The sequence below is a fragment of the Mirounga angustirostris genome, unplaced genomic scaffold (assembly GCF_029215605.1).
Source record: "Mirounga angustirostris isolate CCGP_5_RB_7025 unplaced genomic scaffold, mMirAng1.0.hap1 SCAF_6, whole genome shotgun sequence".
In the NCBI taxonomy this organism is placed as follows: Eukaryota; Metazoa; Chordata; class Mammalia; order Carnivora; family Phocidae; genus Mirounga; species Mirounga angustirostris.
The window spans coordinates 52,827,692-52,843,695 of NW_026991714.1; the positions used below are offsets into that span (position 1 = coordinate 52,827,692).

Below are 16,004 nucleotides of genomic sequence, written 5' to 3' on the forward strand. Positions count from 1 at the left end.
AGTGAGGAGGAAGCCCCTGGAGTAAGGTCTTTACCGTCGGCACTGGAAGGGTGAGAGCTGTAAGAGGGAGAATCGGGAACGCCATGGGGTTGGCCACCTCGGTATTTGAGGGGCTTTAGTCTGCGTTAGGAAGCGTGGGTAGCGGGGAACTGGCGGCAGGGCGAAATGTCACCGAGGGGCGGGGGAGGAGAGGGGTGCAAGGCGTGAGGCTGGGGAGCTAGCCATCAGGTGAGGGCAGAGACCGGGAAGGGGGCGGCGCCCCGGGACCCTGTCCAGGCGGTAAGCGTAGGCGGGCGGGGAGCTGCCCAGAGGTGGGTGTGTGTCTCTGGGTGTGTCCGGGCTGCGGTGGGGGAGGGGGCCGCCCATCCCGGGGTCCTGAGGGAGGGGCCCGGCGAGGGGGCGGGTCCGGCAGCTCAGCCCGGCCCGGGGCCAAGGGGGTGGAAGGTCTCCGGTGCCTTGAGGGTGGGGTGAAGGGGAGTGGCTGAGCGCCCCAGGAGCAGGCTGCGGCGGAGCCCGGACAAGGCGGCCCCGGTGCAGGGCAGCTGGACCGGAGTGCGGGGCCCGAGCCCAGTCAAGGAGCAGCACCTACCTCCGGGGGTGGAAATGGGCCGGAATGGGCCGGAACACCGTCCCGGAAGTGAAACCCCCCACCCCCTCCCCCGGAGCGGGCGACGTGCCGGAAGGAAATCACTCACCCTTACACCGCCCCCCTCCCCCTCCCCCAGCGCTTTCCGTCCCTCGCGCCCCCTCCCCTCTCTTCCTTCTCAGTCGGTCGGAGGGCGGGAGCCCTGAAGTCACGCGGGCGGTCGTGTCTCCGCCCACAACGACGAGGTGGGCGGGGCCAAAGGGAAGGAGGTGTGGCTAGAGGAGGAGGAAGAGATGAGGGGAGGAGAGGGGGAGGAGCTGAAGCCTGCGCTGGCGGGGAGGATGCGTCATGACGTCATAAAATCCCCATCTTTATATACTAGCGCTGGCCGCCATCTCGGTCTTTTGAGGCTAGGAGTCGCCGATCTGTATGTAAGTGTTTTATTTTTTTGCTTAGTGGCCTCTTGGCTCGAGGCCGCCAACTCTTGGCAATTAAAGTCACCTTATACATGTATTTCTAGGCTGGTCGTGAGCCTTTGCAGGGTTCACAAGATGAAGATGGTAGATGATTACGCGTAGGGTGCGGGTGCGGCCTAAACTACTTGGGTTGTGGGGGCTGAACTGCGAAAAAGCCCTGGGCTCGCGTTCCCTGCCTGTGATGAAGCTTGCGTTGGTAGGGACATCTGAGACTGTTGATGAATGCCAACGGCTCTGATGGCGGCGCGTGCCGATGACCCGAGTGGGCCTCCTGTGGCCTCTTGCTCAGGGAGGCCGGCGGTTGGGGTGCTTCGTCCACGTGGTTCTCTCAGTGGCTGCATCCAGCATCGCACCGTTATTTACGTCAGTGGTGCCCAGCCTTTGTGCACTGCGCTTTCTCTAACCTGTGAAGTGCACCCTTTATAGTCATGAAGTCACGGGTGGTGTAGACCACCTGGTATAGATGATAGGAAAACGACATGCTTAGACTTATTTAGAGGAAAACGGTATCCTAAAAATCGTCGTCTTTTCTCTTAGGAATCATGCTGGGCACGAATGCAGTGTGGCTTTTGATGGCTTCTGATGGACAGGTAAGAAACGGGTAAATGCAGTGGTAGGAGTCAGATCTGCTTGGAGGTGGTCTTTGTGTTAAGCCTGTGATGGTTTAAGAGTAGTGGACAGAAGGGATTTCTGAAAAATCCTACTCTGAGGCTTAAGTAGTTAAGAGTGTTGATAATTTACGTGGCTACTCGGTGTGTTTCACTGGATATTCCTTGTCTGTTTTCTAGTTCTGTGTCAAAGGGGTGGAAGTGGCTGCCGAGGTAAGTTACTGAAATTCTCTCACAAAGGGGAGGTTAGGTTGAAAGTGCTACAATGATGACATTTTATTTGCTACTCTTGACTGTGAGAATGACGAGAATTATTACCACCGTTACACTAACTGAGGCACATAAAATGGTGATGTAAAAAATTTAGAGATTGCTACCAAGTTTACATGAAGCTGTTTCTTCCTAGGCCCTAAAGTTTCACACCCTCGCCGTGGGCAAAGAGGTGAGAAACCTTGTATTATGTAGTCCATATTACTCGGTATTTTTTTTTTTTTTAAGATTTTATTTATTTATTTGAGAGAGAATGAGAGACAGCACAAGAGGGAAGAGGGTCAGAGGGAGAAGCAGGCCCCCCCGCTGAGCAGGGAGCCCGATGCGGGACTCAATCCCGGGACTCCAGGATCATGACATGAGCCGAAGGCAGTCGCTTAACCAACTGAGCCACCCAGGCGCCCCAGTATTTTTTTTTTTTTTTAACACAAATGTGAACTTCTGTACTCCAGTATCTTCTGTTAAATGCTTGGGGAACCTGAAAAACAGATACTGTGATGGTTGCATAGTTCAGCAGATTGGATCATGAAGAGAGACACCATTTGTCTGATGTATCTGCATTGATAGTAAAACTGGTTTGGTACTAATAGCATAAGGAAAATGTCACTAACTTAATTTCGCTCCTTTTTTGTAGGCACTAAACAGAAGTAGCTGGAAGTTGAAGGGGTGAGTAGTTAATTGAACTAAAACATTGGTAACTGGGCAGACATGACAAAGAATGCCACTAATGGCTTTTCAGAGTTGCCTTATGCACAGAAACCACTCCTCCCATGAAATGCTTGAGTGCATTGCTGAAGGCATTAAATCAACGGCCAGATCCTTGTCCTGTTACCATTAGTTAGGACCCTGTCATTTGTAAAAAACCAGCCTGTATGATGAGAAGCAAATACTGACTGAACATGAAGGTCTTAATTAGCTCTACCTGATTTCAGGCATTTTTTAAATTTGTGGGGGAGAAAATTCATCTTTGGTGTCTTGCTAACTATCTTTATTTCTTAGGTGGACTTGAGTCTTAGACATGTCTGGACCATTTTTGGGGTAAGTATTAAACATTTTAGTAGGTCCAAAACTTACTGTGAATGCGTAAGTAGAACGCTTAACTACCAAGTTACTAGTTTTCTACGGCTGGTTAGTGAACGCATGTTGAGCATGCTCTGAACGGGGTTTTTGAAATGATGTTGATCAAATGTCTGACCTGAAATGAGCATGTAGACAAATTTAACACTGAAGAACCCTGTGACAGTGATAATTGTCTATCCAATTAATTCAATGATAATTAACATTTTAATGAAATGTCTTGTTTCTTTTCTAGCTTATAGGCCACTATCATGGAGGCTTGCTTGGGGTAAGACAAAAACAGTTCATTTTCTGAAGTCAAGTCTATGTTTCTGAAATACACTGTGTTAAGTGCTTTCTGGTGTTGCGGGGAGGATTTGGCTTGTTGTGAAGTGTGTCTAAAGCGGTATCTTTTTGTTAGGTACTGAGTTTGAAGACGTTTTCATATAAAGGTATGTATTCTATTAATTTTACTTGGTTACTAAGCAAGATGCTGTTAGTGATGATTTTTGAAATTAAAAACAGATGGGAATCTCTCTGAAAAAGAGTGAAGATTTTTAAAAAACTGAAACAGTATCAGGAAAACTTGAGAAACCTACTTGTTATTACTTACTACTAAATTTGACCAAATTTCTGCAGGTGTGAAGAGTTGGGGGCACCTTACAAAGCCTGGAACAAGGAGTTATAAGCTAAGGTACAGAAATCTCAAGTTTGATTTCTATATGAAGTGGTTTAAAGCCGGTACGATGATGAAACCATAGTTCAGCAGACTAGCAGTGATGAGCAAAATTGTCTTTCGCTCCTATCTGATGTATCTGGCTGCAGCAATCCTATCCATAACCCTTGAAAAGGAAAATTAGCCATTCTACCACAGAAAATGTTCAGGGTTTGAATACTATAGTGGCTCATACACAGACAGTTCTAAGGACTCATAACTTGAGAAATACAGGCTGATACATTTTTGCCAGGAAATTATGGCATGTAAATCTGAATAGATTATGCCAGAATGAGTTATTTAGTTGTATTTACTTATTAATAAACTCCCATTTCCAGAGCAGTTTCAGTATCCCCAGCAAAACTGAACATAGACTTGGTATATATCCTGTCTTCACACACCTCACTATCCACATTCAACAATGGAGTGAGATTTGCTACAGTCACGAATCTATAATAGACCGTTATCACCGAAGTCCAGAGTTGACATTAGGATTCACTCATGGTGTTACATGATGTATGGGCTTGGATAATAGTGTATGACACCTACACAACTGTTATAATGTGTGGAATAGGTTTGCTGCCCTAAACGTTACTTCTCAGAAAGTTAAAAATGGGGAAAATGAAGGACAAATTTTAAGGGCTTTATTTCTCCCATATTCAAACAGGCAGACTTGTCAACCTGAAGATTTAGAGGTAAGTTGGTCTCTGATCTAGATGATAAGTTAGAATGTAACCAGTGATGTAGTGATTCTGCCAAATGAAATAGAATGATATCACTCTTAAAACCGTTCCATTTGATTCTGAGGTTACTTTATTAGCAACCATCATGTAAGGGTTTTTTTTTTTTTTTACCATGATTAACTTGCAGTTGTTGCTTTTAGGGTGTTTATGAGAGCAGCAATCCAGTTATGAGAGCAGCTTACCAGTTGAAAGGTGAGGCTTAAAGACATCAGTACTGTTGTCTTATTCCAGAATACATGATGATCTCACTCCAACTTGAACTCTCTCACTGATCACTTGATGATCATAAAAGATCTGATATTCTATGTACTCAATACCATTAGAATTGAAACACAGAAATGTGACTAAAAACAGCTTCTTTGTCCTTGCAGGCACCTGAATGGATGCTTATGGGATAGAAGATCAAATTTCCAATTTCAATAAATTTTTATAAACCATCTGATCAAGAGTGCTTCTTTCAGTTTAATGAGATGAAGGAAGGGAAGTAGGACATCTTTGTGGTTTGAGACCCTGTGACCTTAGTTTCATTAGTTGACCTTTTCATGTGTATTTTATAGGATGTCTTGGGCTTGAAAATAATTTGCAGAGGAATATACTATAGCCCTTTTGTTTAAAATACTGTATTTGTATTGACTTAGATTAGTGACATGATCTGGGATTAGCTGTATATTTTGCAGAAATTTTCTAGGGCTGAATGAAATCCCTGTCAGAAAAATATTTGCTGTTAAGCATGGTTTCTTAGAAGTGTTGATAGATGATAAAAAGAAGTGACTCGGTATCTTCCCCCCCCATACAAATTGAAAGCAAGCCTAAAAATCTAATAGATTTTAAGACTGAAGTCAGTACTGTGGTTATACCAATCCTTTAGAAAATAGGTATATTTAGTAGTAGTGCTAATTTTGTAAGTGACAATTGGGATTTTGGTCATTACTGAATAATTGTAAACTAGTGGGTTGCCAGTCAATTACTCCCTAAATTCCTAAAGAGACCGCTTTGGCTTCTGGCAACATAAAAGCCTTAGATATTCCAAATCTGCACATTTAGTACTTGAAGTGTGGGGGTGACATGACACATTCGGGTTGCAATTTATCTTCGGACTTAACCTACTTGAGTTTTAAGACCAAAGATACTGCAAATCTGGATACAATGTGACTTGAAATAAACACTGGGGTCTGATTGTGAGCTTTTGATGGCTTTCAGAGTATGAGAAAACTTAACCCCAGCCACACTGACAACCACACTTGTACAGGAAAGTAAAGTACGAATTTATTGCAGATGGGATTAGCTCAGTCTCTGAGAAATTGTGGCTAGGTGCCCAAAGGTCAATAATGAAATTAGGCAGCAATCATGGTGGTCTATGGCTTGGAAGATGGCCATTAAGGTGAGTTCATGGCTGGTTGAAAACTTCATGAAGTGAAGACTAATGGTAATAAATTAAAAGGGACATCTCTAGTATATTAGAAACACCAATCGTGTCTTATTTTAAAAAAAACCTGAATGAGGGAACCAGTTTTTGAATGTCTACTATATGCTAAATGTTTTTAGTTCTTATGACAGCAAGTGAGGAATTTCCTCCATTTTACAGATGCACAACCTCAGGATAAAGTTGCCAGAGGCCACACAACACAGATGGCAGTGTCAGACTATACTACAGTGTATCATTGTAATGGGCAGAATTAGTACACTGAAGGACCCATCTCTTAGGGGGCTCAAAGGGAGGGCCAAAACCACTAGACGAAACACTACAGGCAGAAATATTAAAAGTCTTGCCATCTGGTCTGAAAAGTCCCAGTGTATACCTAGAATCAGTAAAGTTTGCTTGACATTAGATTGGGGAAGACTCGGGAGGTTTTATGGGACAAAGGGTTATCCAAAAGGGCTGGGCTGATTTTAAAAAATGAAAACCCTAATGTGACTTTAGCCTCTGGCACTGGGTGGGAGCTTGGACTCAAGTTACAAGGTACCCTGCAATCCTTGGAACACGTAATCCTTTTAACTTGTTGCCTACCACTTACAGGGAGGTGAGGGATGGGTGTGTAGGGTACTGTTGAGTCATTGGTAACTCCAGTTTGAATAACTGATTCCCACATTTATACTTCCAATATTTGATTGGGCCCCCTGGAAAATTGATACCCATTACTAAGAGCCCATGTAAATTATTTTCATTGAACAAAATGGAAATAGCCCGTTAGTTGACCCTACCCTACCAGAAGGCCAACAAATAGCTTTGGAGGCCACTGTAAGGACTCTAGCTTTTCTCTGAGATGGGAAACCACTGAAGGGTTTTGAGCACTTAGAAATGTTGATAGATGATAAAAGGAAGTGACGATACCACTCCAGGAGTGACCTGACCCTGACAGACTGCTGAGGGGTAAGGATGCAAGCAAGATTGTTAGGAAGCTTTTGCTGTGGAAGATGGTCACCTGAACCAGGGTGGTGGCTGGAGGTAAGAAAAAGTATCAGATGCTAGATATATTTTGAAGGTAGAGCTGACAAGACCTTTGAGACAAGTTTCTCCAGACTCACGTTCTTGTTCTGACCATAAAACTGAGGACTATCATGTGTTTACAAGATGACTCTGGAATGTCTGGGAAAAAGAATGTTACGTAATAATAAAGCTACTTTTATGTGGCACTTAACAATCAGGGACATATGTCAGGAAATCTATGAAGCACTTTTTATTTTTTAAAGGTTTTCTTTGTCAGAGTGCATGCAAGAGCACAAGCAGGGGGAGTGGCAGGCAGAGGGAGAAGCAGACTCCCCACTGAGCAAGGAGCCTGATGTGGAGCTCGATCCCAGGACCCTGGGATCATGACCCAAGCCAAAGGCAGACACTCAACTGAGCCACCCAGGCGCCCCTATATATAATGCTCTCAATTCCCCTTCCAAATTTGCCTAGCTATTTTTTATCATTTCTTCTACCCCGCGCACACATTTAATTCCCTCTTTTATTTCTATAAATATGTTTTGTTAGGTTCCAATAGTTCCAATACATTAAATATTTGCAAATCTGATTCTGTTTGCTGATAATGTCTCATTAGTAGCTTGTTTCCTTGGGTGTTTTGTCATTAAAAAAAAAATCATGAGATTATGTGCCTTGGAACTTTATCTTCAGCAATTCTTTGAGAACCGGGTTTGTTTTATTTTGCATTTGCTTTTATCAACCTAGGAATACTATGAATCTCAGCTTGTAAAGTGTTCAAACCTCCGTTAAGTGTCAGTTTGTGGTTGTTAATGCTCAGAGCCGATCCCCAGAGCCAATGCAAACACAGACAAGTTTCTTTATCATCACCCTCTACCAAGGGGGTCTCCTTTCAGGAGCTTGTTTTACATGGGGATCTCTTATCTAACTTCTCCATGTATGCAGGAGGCAGTAGGCTTTGTTTGCCTGCTTCCCCTTATAATCCAGCAAAAACCAAAGTCCTAGGTCACACCAGATCAGCAGTACCCCCAGGATATCAACAGCTTAAGCACCTAATTACATCAGTGTCGGGGGCATTTCTGGTCTCTAAGGAGCTCCCTTACTTTCTTACTAGTTCATTTATGCATTTAAAGAGAGTCAATGAGGGGCGCCTGGGTGGTTCAGTGGGTTAAGTGTCCAACTCTTGATCTCAGCTCAGGTCATGACCTCAGGGTCATTAGATCGAGCCCCATGTCGGCTCTGCGCTCAGTGCAGAGTCTGCTTGAGATTCTCTCTCTCCCTCTGCCCCGCCCCCCGCTCACACTCTCCCTCTCTCTTTAAAGAAAATCTTAAAAAAAAAATACAAAGATTCAAAGAAATTTTATTTAGGAATTTTAGGTGTTCTGTACAAGAAAGATTTTCTAGGATAGTTACTCTATCATATTGCTAAAGTGAAGTCCTAAGCTAACACTGTTTAAATATTCAATGATATTATATGAACAGTAGTTGTGTGTGCCAAAACAGATTCATTTACTTAACTCCCATTGCCCGAAATAGTGAGTATTCTAAAAACTGCCCGAAAAAATCTAGTTTTCTGAATTTTTATATACCTCTTTATATATAAAATCTCTATATATTCTTTATATATATTTTTGTTCCCTCTTTTATATAAAAGTGCCATTTTCTGAATCAGAAAACTTTTTATTTTTTTAATTTTTTAATTTTTATTTTTTTAAAGATTTTATTTATTTGAGCCAGAGAGAATGAGAGAGAGAGAGAGAGAGAGCACATGAGAGGGGGTAGGGTCAGAGGGAAAAGCAGGCTCCCTGCCGAGCAGGGAGCCCGATGCGGGACTCGATCCCGGGACTCCAGGATCATGACCTGAGCCGAAGGCAGTCGCTTAACCAACTGAGCCACCCAGGCGCCCTGAATCAGAAAACTTTTTGAGAAGCATAAAGATTATAAATTTTTATATATTGTTCATCATTTTGGAACTTTAGTTATTGAATCTTGACCTTGAGTGCATGTCATTTAAATATTTTGTTTGACAAAAGAGCAAGTACACGTGCACTTCTGCCACATAACAATGTATGATTTTTTTCTAGAAAAATCAGGTGCAGTGCTTTTTTAAAGACATCTGAGGGGCGCCTGGGTGGCTCAGTCATTAAGCGTCTGCCTTCGGCTCGCGTCCTGATCCCGGGGTCCTGGGATTGAGCCCCGCATTGGGCTCCCTGCTCCTTGGGGAGCCTGCTTCTCCCTCTCCCACTCCCCCTGCTTGTGTTCCCTCTCTCGCTGTGTCTCTCTGTCAAATAAATAAAATTAAAAAAAAAAAAAAGACATCTGAATCTTTGTTTTTATTTTATTTTTTTTTAAAGATTTTATTTATTTGACAGGGAGAGAGCGAGAAAGCATAAGCAGGGGGGAGGACCAAGGGGAGAAGGAGAAGCAGGCTCCCCACTGATCAGGGAGCCCAATGCAGGACTCCATCCCAGGACCCCGGGATCATGACCTGAGCCGAAGGCAGGTGCTTAACCGACTGAGCCACCCAGGCACCCTTTATTTTTATTTTTTAAAGTAATCTCTACACCCAACGTGGGGCTCGAACTTACAACCCTGAGATCAAGAGTCACATGTTCCACCGACTGAGCCAGCCAGGCACCCCTGCAAGCTGAATTATGTGCTTTTTCCATACAACATCATTTTTACTTGAAAACAAGGCTGACAAATTGAGATTATTCGTATTTGGGTATTTGCCAGATATTTTCTAAAAAACGAATCAAGTTTGGGGGCACCTGGGTGGTATTGTTGGTTAAGTGTCCGACTTCTGCCTCAGGTCAGGATCTTGGGGTAGTGAGACAGAGCTCCATTGTCAGGCCCCGCGCTCAGCATGGAGTCTGCCTGGGAGTCTCTTTCCCTCTGCCCCTCCCGCTCATGCTCTCTCTCTAAAATAAATAAATCTTAAAAAAAAAAAAAAAAAAAGAAACCAAAACAAAATATGATTAAGTTTGGGAAAAAACTGATGGTCTTCGTTGGCAATGGTGAAATTCAAGCTAATTAAAAACAGAATTTGGAAAGCTTGTATCTGTCACTGTGTCCTTGCAGCCTCTTCATACTTAAAGACTGGTGACAAAGGTCATGGTGGTATCAGTGTGATTTTTTAGATATTATGGGCCAAAATGTGTCAACATTTGGAAGATTTGTATAACTCAGTGTACCAATATTTTCCAAATGATCAGTGTGTAGTGTTACAAAAGCATGCATAAAAGTTGTATTCAAAATACAAGGTCAACCAATGGACTTTAGAAAAGTTTACCAATCTGATTTCTGACTCCACATTGCAACTAATTTTTAAGGAACTTGTATAGTATCAAAGAAGAATACCTATAATTATCAGGAAGGCTATTAAAATATTCCTTTTTCAACTTCACACTTACGTGAGGCTAGGTTTTCTTCACATATTTCAACCAAAACAACATATGACAACAGATTGAATGCAGAAGCAGATAATGAGAATCCAGTGTCTTCTATTAAGCCAGGCATCAAAAAGATTTGCAGAAATGTAAAACGCCATTAATTTTTGTTTTGAAAAATAATACTTTTAAAATAAAAACATGCTATTTGTGTCAACGTGTCAGGAGTTCATTATTTTAAAATGAATTAATACATATTTAAGAAATCTAATTCCTACTATAGTAAAAGAGTATTTATAGACGCTCTTTGGGGTCCTCAATAATTTTTAAAGAGTTAAGTGGTCCTGAGACCAAAATTTGAGAACTGCAAGAAACAGGAGCCTAGAGGGCGCCTGGGTGGCTCAGTCGTTAAGCGTCTGCCTTTGGCTCAGGTCATGATCCCAGGGTCCTGAGATCGAGCCCCGCTATTGGGCTCCCTGCTCAGCGGGAAGCCTGCTTCTCCCTTTCCCACTTCCCCTGCTTGTGTTCCCTCTCTCTCTGTCAAATAAATAAATAAAATCTTTAAAAAAAAAAAAAAAAGAAACAGGAGCCTAGAGAGGTTGAATGGCTGGGCAAGGTTGCATAACTAGAGAATGGTAAAGAGGGAATTAAATTCAGGTTTGTCTAAACCACACAAGCTCTTTCTACCAAGTACACGGTCTTAAATAGAGAAGATGACTCAGATGTACACTGTTGCAGGACTTACATGTGCAACTGTTACACAGCTGTCTCATCTTACTATGCACCTGGTTATTTCTCATGGTACAACATAACTCCCTTTTCTCAAAATAAGAAAAAAGGTGTCCTTAAGGCAGTATTTTTAGGGTTGGTTATGCTTAAAAAACCAGTAGCAAGGAATGTGATGTTACAGAGTTCTGGTTCTTCAGAGAAGGGAATCCTGGAGCAGCTGTATAGATGCATTGTTTTATTTAAGCAAAGCCCAAGAGCATAAAGCAATCCCATCAGACTCATCATCTGACAAATCTCTTTCCAACAAGGAGAAATTGTTCATAAGACAGAGCTCTCTTGAAGCTAATAATAACTATTGATGTTATAGCTGGCACTTGCTTACCTTTGTTTTTAAAACTTGCAACACAGGATAAATCTAAATTCCCTAGGAAAGTGGGGAGATAGGATTTGAAATAAACTTAGCATCCGGTTTATAATCAGATTGTGCATTTCAAAATCCTGGCTGTGTTGTTTTCAACTTTATCATTAAGTAGTTCCTTAATTTTTGAGAAAAGACTTAATTTAAAATTTCACCTCACTTCAATATGGTAAGGGATCTAAAACAAGTGACATTTCCCTGGATTTCAGAATAAGCATTTTGTTTTTTTTCCCCAAGAGGCAAGACTAAAGCCGAGTGAGGCCCCAAATGACTAGGTCTTTGAGATAACAATACAGGATTGTTTGACTTTTAAGGACTGGGGGTCTTTAGTATTTGTAGCCTAGAAAATATTCTCTGGATTTTACGTGTCTTCTGGAACTCTCATTTCCAGGATAAAAGACAACATTTTAGTTGGAATTAGGCTTTACATAGTCAATAGTGAATTACATTTATCCCACGGGGGATAAATGGACAAACTGCATTTCCCCACCTATTAAAGGGAAGCTCTAAAAATTCTCTCCACTGAGAAAGGGTAGGCAGACTTGGATACCCATTCTCACCAGGAGAGCCCTGCCAGCAAGAATTTTCTTGCTCCAGAGTACACCCACAGATGGGGAGATTGGGTTCAAGGACATACTTTAGAGAGAAGCTCCACCTAACGGCAAACCACTTTTCTGCAGCAGTGAAGAACGTTCATACTCATCTTGGTCTACTGAGTATCACAGATTAGAACTGGAAGGGAAGCAGATTTTATTTTCAAACAGAAACAACTATAGGATTGCATTGCTTAGACCACCAAGAAAAATAGGCAGGGATTGAGGACTGATACTTGGTACTTATAAATTACACATCAAAAGAATGTCAAGGCAAAAGTGAAGATAAAGTAGAAAAGAACACTTTCATTAATCAAGGTCTTGTTCCCGTTTCATAATTATTAACTAATTATAAGCTTTTATTTATGTCACAGAATGTATAAGAAAATTACAATCACTTTTCTATATTTGAGGTTGGCCTAAGATCAATATTTTCAATTACTTCCACATGAGTGTTATTCAGGGATTAATAATAATTATTATTATTTTATTATTTCTTTAAAGATTTTATTTTTAAGTAATCTCTAGACCCAATGTGGGGCTCGAACTTACAACCCTAAAATCAAGAGCTGTATGCTCTACCCACTGAGCCGGCGAAGCACCCCAATAATTATTTTTAAAAATAGAATCATAAATAGAATACTGATTAATTACTGTTTTTCTTATACTATAGATATCAATTTTATTTAATCTTAAGACTATAAGATACATAGGTATACCTATATCTGTTTACAGATAAATAATACCATTATCTTACATTTGTGTAATGCTTTACAGTTTTTCAAAGCATTTTCACTCACTATCCCTTCCACATACATCATTTCCTCTGGTTCTGGGCAAGCAGTGTTCCCATTTCATATAGGCAGGAAAGGAGGCTTATGTAACTTGCTCAAGGTGAAACACTAAGATTTTGTGACTTTGATTTTGGTGATTTTTTTTTTTTTTTGCATTATATCATGATGCTTCTCGTATTATACTGATAGTTGAGATGTCACTATTTAGCTTAATTTACAGGACTCTCTTGATGATGCTGGTTGAACTAACCCCCCATCAACTGACTAGTCTAAAGGGGCAAGCATTTCCCCACATTTCACATGGTCTGATTACCTCTGTCTCAAGTGAACGATCTACTATCCAGGTATGAAAAACATGATGAGAAAACATTAAGCTATTATATTACTCAGACAAAGCGCCATTTTCACACCTCTCCAGGTAACAGAAACTGCCAAAAAAATCCCAAACAAAAAATCCTAGTAATGCCTGTTATCAAGTCAAAATTGGATACCTTCTGTTTCTTTGTTGTGGTGAAGAATGTTGTCTGGATTCCTTCCACCTAAAGACCTGCTTATTAGACCTGTGGCAGAACTCCGCATCTGATTTCAGCCTTGGGGAAGCAAAGCAGACAAAACTCAAAAGCTCAATTTTCTGGATGGTATGGCTGATTCAACGAGCTCTTTTCTGCTTCTGAGTCTGCTGGCCAGGAGACCTGGATATGATAGGGCTTCAGTTCCTCAGGAGGGAGAGAATCTGGGGCACTGCTCATGAGGTCGTGCCCCCTGAAGGATTTGGGGAAGGCTATGACATCTCTGATGCTTGGTGCTCCAGTGACAAGGCATATCAGTCTGTCTAACCCTGGAAATAAAATACAAAGGTAACAGATGAGAATGTAATCTAAGGCTGGGAGTGACTAAGATTTTCCACAAAGGTTGTAGAGAACTTCTAAGTAAGAATCTTTAACAAGTTGCAGCCAAGCAGAGTTCCCTGCCTTTTTTAGGGAACTTATGTTTGTTTGAAAGGTTCTTTTCTGTTTTATTCTAGAAAAATGCTGAGGATGAATATTCACATGCTCAAATTAAGGCACAGCAATTAATGAGTCCTTAGCAAGGGTTTTCTAAAGGTTGACAAAAATCAGGTGCTGTGCAGGGCACTCCCAAGAACACAGATGGACGTCCTTGCTGTCGAGGGCCTACAATCTAGGTGAGCTTCCGAGAATTTCTCACACTCCTCCTTGCTTGATAAAACAAGCAAGGTGAGCAACCATGGCGGAAGGGCACCGGCATATTCCTACTTTCACACAAGCTGAATACTATGGAGCAGTGTCTCTCAGATACCTATGAATGTGTCCGTGAGCCCCCAGGGATTTGAGCAATACTGACTTAAGACTGAAGTTTTATTCTATTAAGAAATCTTTCAAATGCAAATTATCAGTCAAGTTTTACCTTTAACTGGTAAAGTACATTTTAAACATATATCAACGAAATGAAAATACGAACTTAAATTCTTACAGAATTCTTGGGCTCACACCCTATTCTTTTTACCCCCACCCGCTCCTCCTCTGCCCCTGCCTGGAAACTGAGCCCAAATCTGAGACATACGGATGGTTATGGAATGAAATTTAGCTTGTCAAAGGATAGTTGTTTACCTAAGGCAATTCCTCCATGAGGGGGTGCCCCAAAACCTAAGGCCTGGAGCAAATGGGACAGCAATTTCACATCTTCCTGAAATTCAAAACAGAATTCAATTTGAATACACGCTGAGGGTCCACAGTAAGCTTAGGCGATAAAGGAAAAAAACAGGTGAGTTAAAAAAATACCTTAAGAAGTTTACAGTTTAGCAAGAGAGTAGGACTAGTCACAGATATTAAAACATGCAGAGAAAGTCCTGGCACTCAGTAAATGCAGCCAGTATTATACTGGGAATGGGAAGAGGGTAACGCCAATCAAGAACATGAAGATGTGGGCTCTGAAAGGTGGGATGAAGAGCAGGGAACTGTCCTATCACAGGGCCAAGGGAAGAGAACATTATTAAGAGAGGAACAGTGTCAAACGCTGCTGGTAGGTGGGACAGCTTAGGGGCCAAGAACAGGCCACTGGATCTGGTGGCTATGCAAGTTAACTTATGTGGGGCAATGTGTGTAGAAATGTTGAAAGTGTATCTGACAGTGGTTCTCTCACCAGGCTACAGATCCAAAACAAGTGGGGAGCTTTTAAGGAAGGAATGCTAAAGCCTCACACAGAGCCTTTTATTTAATTGATCTGGTGTGGAGTAGTGGGGTGATTTTTTTTGTTTTTAACACTTTCCACTTGATTCTGTTCCAATGTGCAGCAGGGCTGAGAACCAATGGGGGCAGGGAAGAAGCAGAAGCAATGAATTCTCACTGACTCATTTAAGAAGCTTAACAATGAAAGGAAGGAAGAAATTCGGCTGGGAAACTGATGACTGGATGCCTTGAGTTGGGAGGAGAAACATTAAGGGAGGTCACAATGTCTGCAAGGCTAACGGGGAGTCTAGGGTTTTGAGTTCTCCAATCCTGTCTTCAAATAAAATTCTTCCATCCTACTTCACCCCTGTTAGTTAATCCCACAAAATGATCTCTTGGGATCAGACTCTGAGACATTTGCTTTCCTGAAATCTATCCTGGCCTTCTATGGAATCATCAAGAAACTGCAGGTTTTTAGGCCTGCATCTGTAGAGACTCTTCTTTTAAAAATCCTGATTATGCCACTTTCTATCACTAAAATACCTCCCTGCCCGTATTAAATGATACAAAATTCTTTCAAGCCAGGCTCTTTCTCTAGCATTATCAACATTTCCATGCATTTCTGACCGCATCATTTTTTTGTGCAGTGTGGTGGTTCAGAGCTTAGGAGCTTGGGTTCAAAGTGCCACCCTGCCTGGATTCCAACAGTGGCTCAGTTTACTTCTGTGCTGTGTAACTCTGGGCAGATTAATTAATCTGCATCAGTCATTCATCTTTAAAATGGGCAGAACAGGGGTATTTATCTCAAAAAGTAATTGTGAGGATTAAATGTGTCTGTGCATATAAAGTACTTAGTGCCTGGCACATATGATCAGTACTAATGAACGGCTCTTATTACTTTTCAAAGTCTTACACTAAAGGTACAGAGACAAGCCAACACTGTTCTGTATCTAGTGAATCCTTCATTCATACCAATTAAAAAAAAAAAAACCCCACATACATTCTGGAAGGCAGCTATG

At 41.7% G+C, this 16,004-nt stretch overlaps 1 protein-coding gene, 2 long non-coding RNA genes and 9 other non-coding genes across 19 annotated transcripts in view; 11 read left to right on the top strand and 1 right to left on the bottom strand.

The window, feature by feature from the left end:
- The first annotated feature begins 27 nt into the window (after nt 1-27).
- Nucleotides 28-16,004, top strand: part of LOC123846229 (uncharacterized) — a 19,884-nt gene continuing 3,907 nt past the window's right edge. The window contains exons 1-12 of one of the 5 annotated variants that reach the window (XR_010412337.1): nt 817-831; nt 969-1,017; nt 1,600-1,652; nt 1,851-1,883; nt 2,077-2,112; nt 2,575-2,606; nt 2,940-2,978; nt 3,253-3,285; nt 3,418-3,448; nt 3,636-3,690; nt 4,595-4,646; nt 4,826-4,891. This is a non-coding gene — a long non-coding RNA (uncharacterized LOC123846229). The other 4 variants (XR_008506293.2, XR_010412338.1, XR_010412336.1 and 1 more) reach the window with 4 other exon arrangements.
- Nucleotides 1,230-1,309, top strand: LOC123847250 (small nucleolar RNA SNORD74). The gene has a single exon (XR_006791492.1). It is a non-coding gene; the product is annotated as a small nucleolar RNA SNORD74 (small nucleolar RNA).
- LOC123847281 (small nucleolar RNA SNORD75) lies at nt 1,714-1,775 on the top strand. Its single transcript, XR_006791519.1, has one exon. It is a non-coding gene; the product is annotated as a small nucleolar RNA SNORD75 (small nucleolar RNA).
- On the top strand, nt 2,430-2,497 carry LOC123847277 (small nucleolar RNA SNORD77). The gene has a single exon (XR_006791515.1). It is a non-coding gene; the product is annotated as a small nucleolar RNA SNORD77 (small nucleolar RNA).
- LOC123847251 (small nucleolar RNA SNORD44) lies at nt 2,808-2,868 on the top strand. Its single transcript, XR_006791493.1, has one exon. It is a non-coding gene; the product is annotated as a small nucleolar RNA SNORD44 (small nucleolar RNA).
- Nucleotides 3,108-3,172, top strand: LOC123847278 (small nucleolar RNA SNORD78). Its single transcript, XR_006791516.1, has one exon. It is a non-coding gene; the product is annotated as a small nucleolar RNA SNORD78 (small nucleolar RNA).
- Nucleotides 3,488-3,572, top strand: LOC123847246 (small nucleolar RNA SNORD79). The gene has a single exon (XR_006791488.1). It is a non-coding gene; the product is annotated as a small nucleolar RNA SNORD79 (small nucleolar RNA).
- On the top strand, nt 3,735-3,814 carry LOC123847252 (small nucleolar RNA snR60/Z15/Z230/Z193/J17). Its single transcript, XR_006791494.1, has one exon. It is a non-coding gene; the product is annotated as a small nucleolar RNA snR60/Z15/Z230/Z193/J17 (small nucleolar RNA).
- On the top strand, nt 4,445-4,521 carry LOC123847249 (small nucleolar RNA SNORD47). Its single transcript, XR_006791491.1, has one exon. It is a non-coding gene; the product is annotated as a small nucleolar RNA SNORD47 (small nucleolar RNA).
- On the top strand, nt 4,683-4,759 carry LOC123847245 (small nucleolar RNA SNORD81). The gene has a single exon (XR_006791487.1). It is a non-coding gene; the product is annotated as a small nucleolar RNA SNORD81 (small nucleolar RNA).
- DARS2 (aspartyl-tRNA synthetase 2, mitochondrial) overlaps nt 12,292-16,004 on the bottom strand; it is a 26,817-nt gene continuing 23,104 nt past the window's right edge. For all 4 annotated transcript variants that reach the window (XM_064594304.1, XM_064594305.1, XM_064594303.1 and 1 more), the window contains 2 exons: nt 14,428-14,503; nt 12,292-13,637 (listed from right to left, as the gene is read on the bottom strand). In XM_064594304.1, coding sequence (XP_064450374.1) covers nt 13,423-13,637; nt 14,428-14,503 — 291 coding nt within the window. In that variant the 3' untranslated portion in view covers nt 12,292-13,422. The remainder of the gene's footprint in view (nt 13,638-14,427; nt 14,504-16,004) is intronic.
- The window catches only part of LOC135364737 (uncharacterized), a 5,442-nt gene continuing 2,956 nt past the window's right edge, over nt 13,519-16,004 (top strand). Inside the window, exon 1 of the long non-coding RNA XR_010412339.1 lies at nt 13,519-13,656. This is a non-coding gene — a long non-coding RNA (uncharacterized LOC135364737). The remainder of the gene's footprint in view (nt 13,657-16,004) is intronic.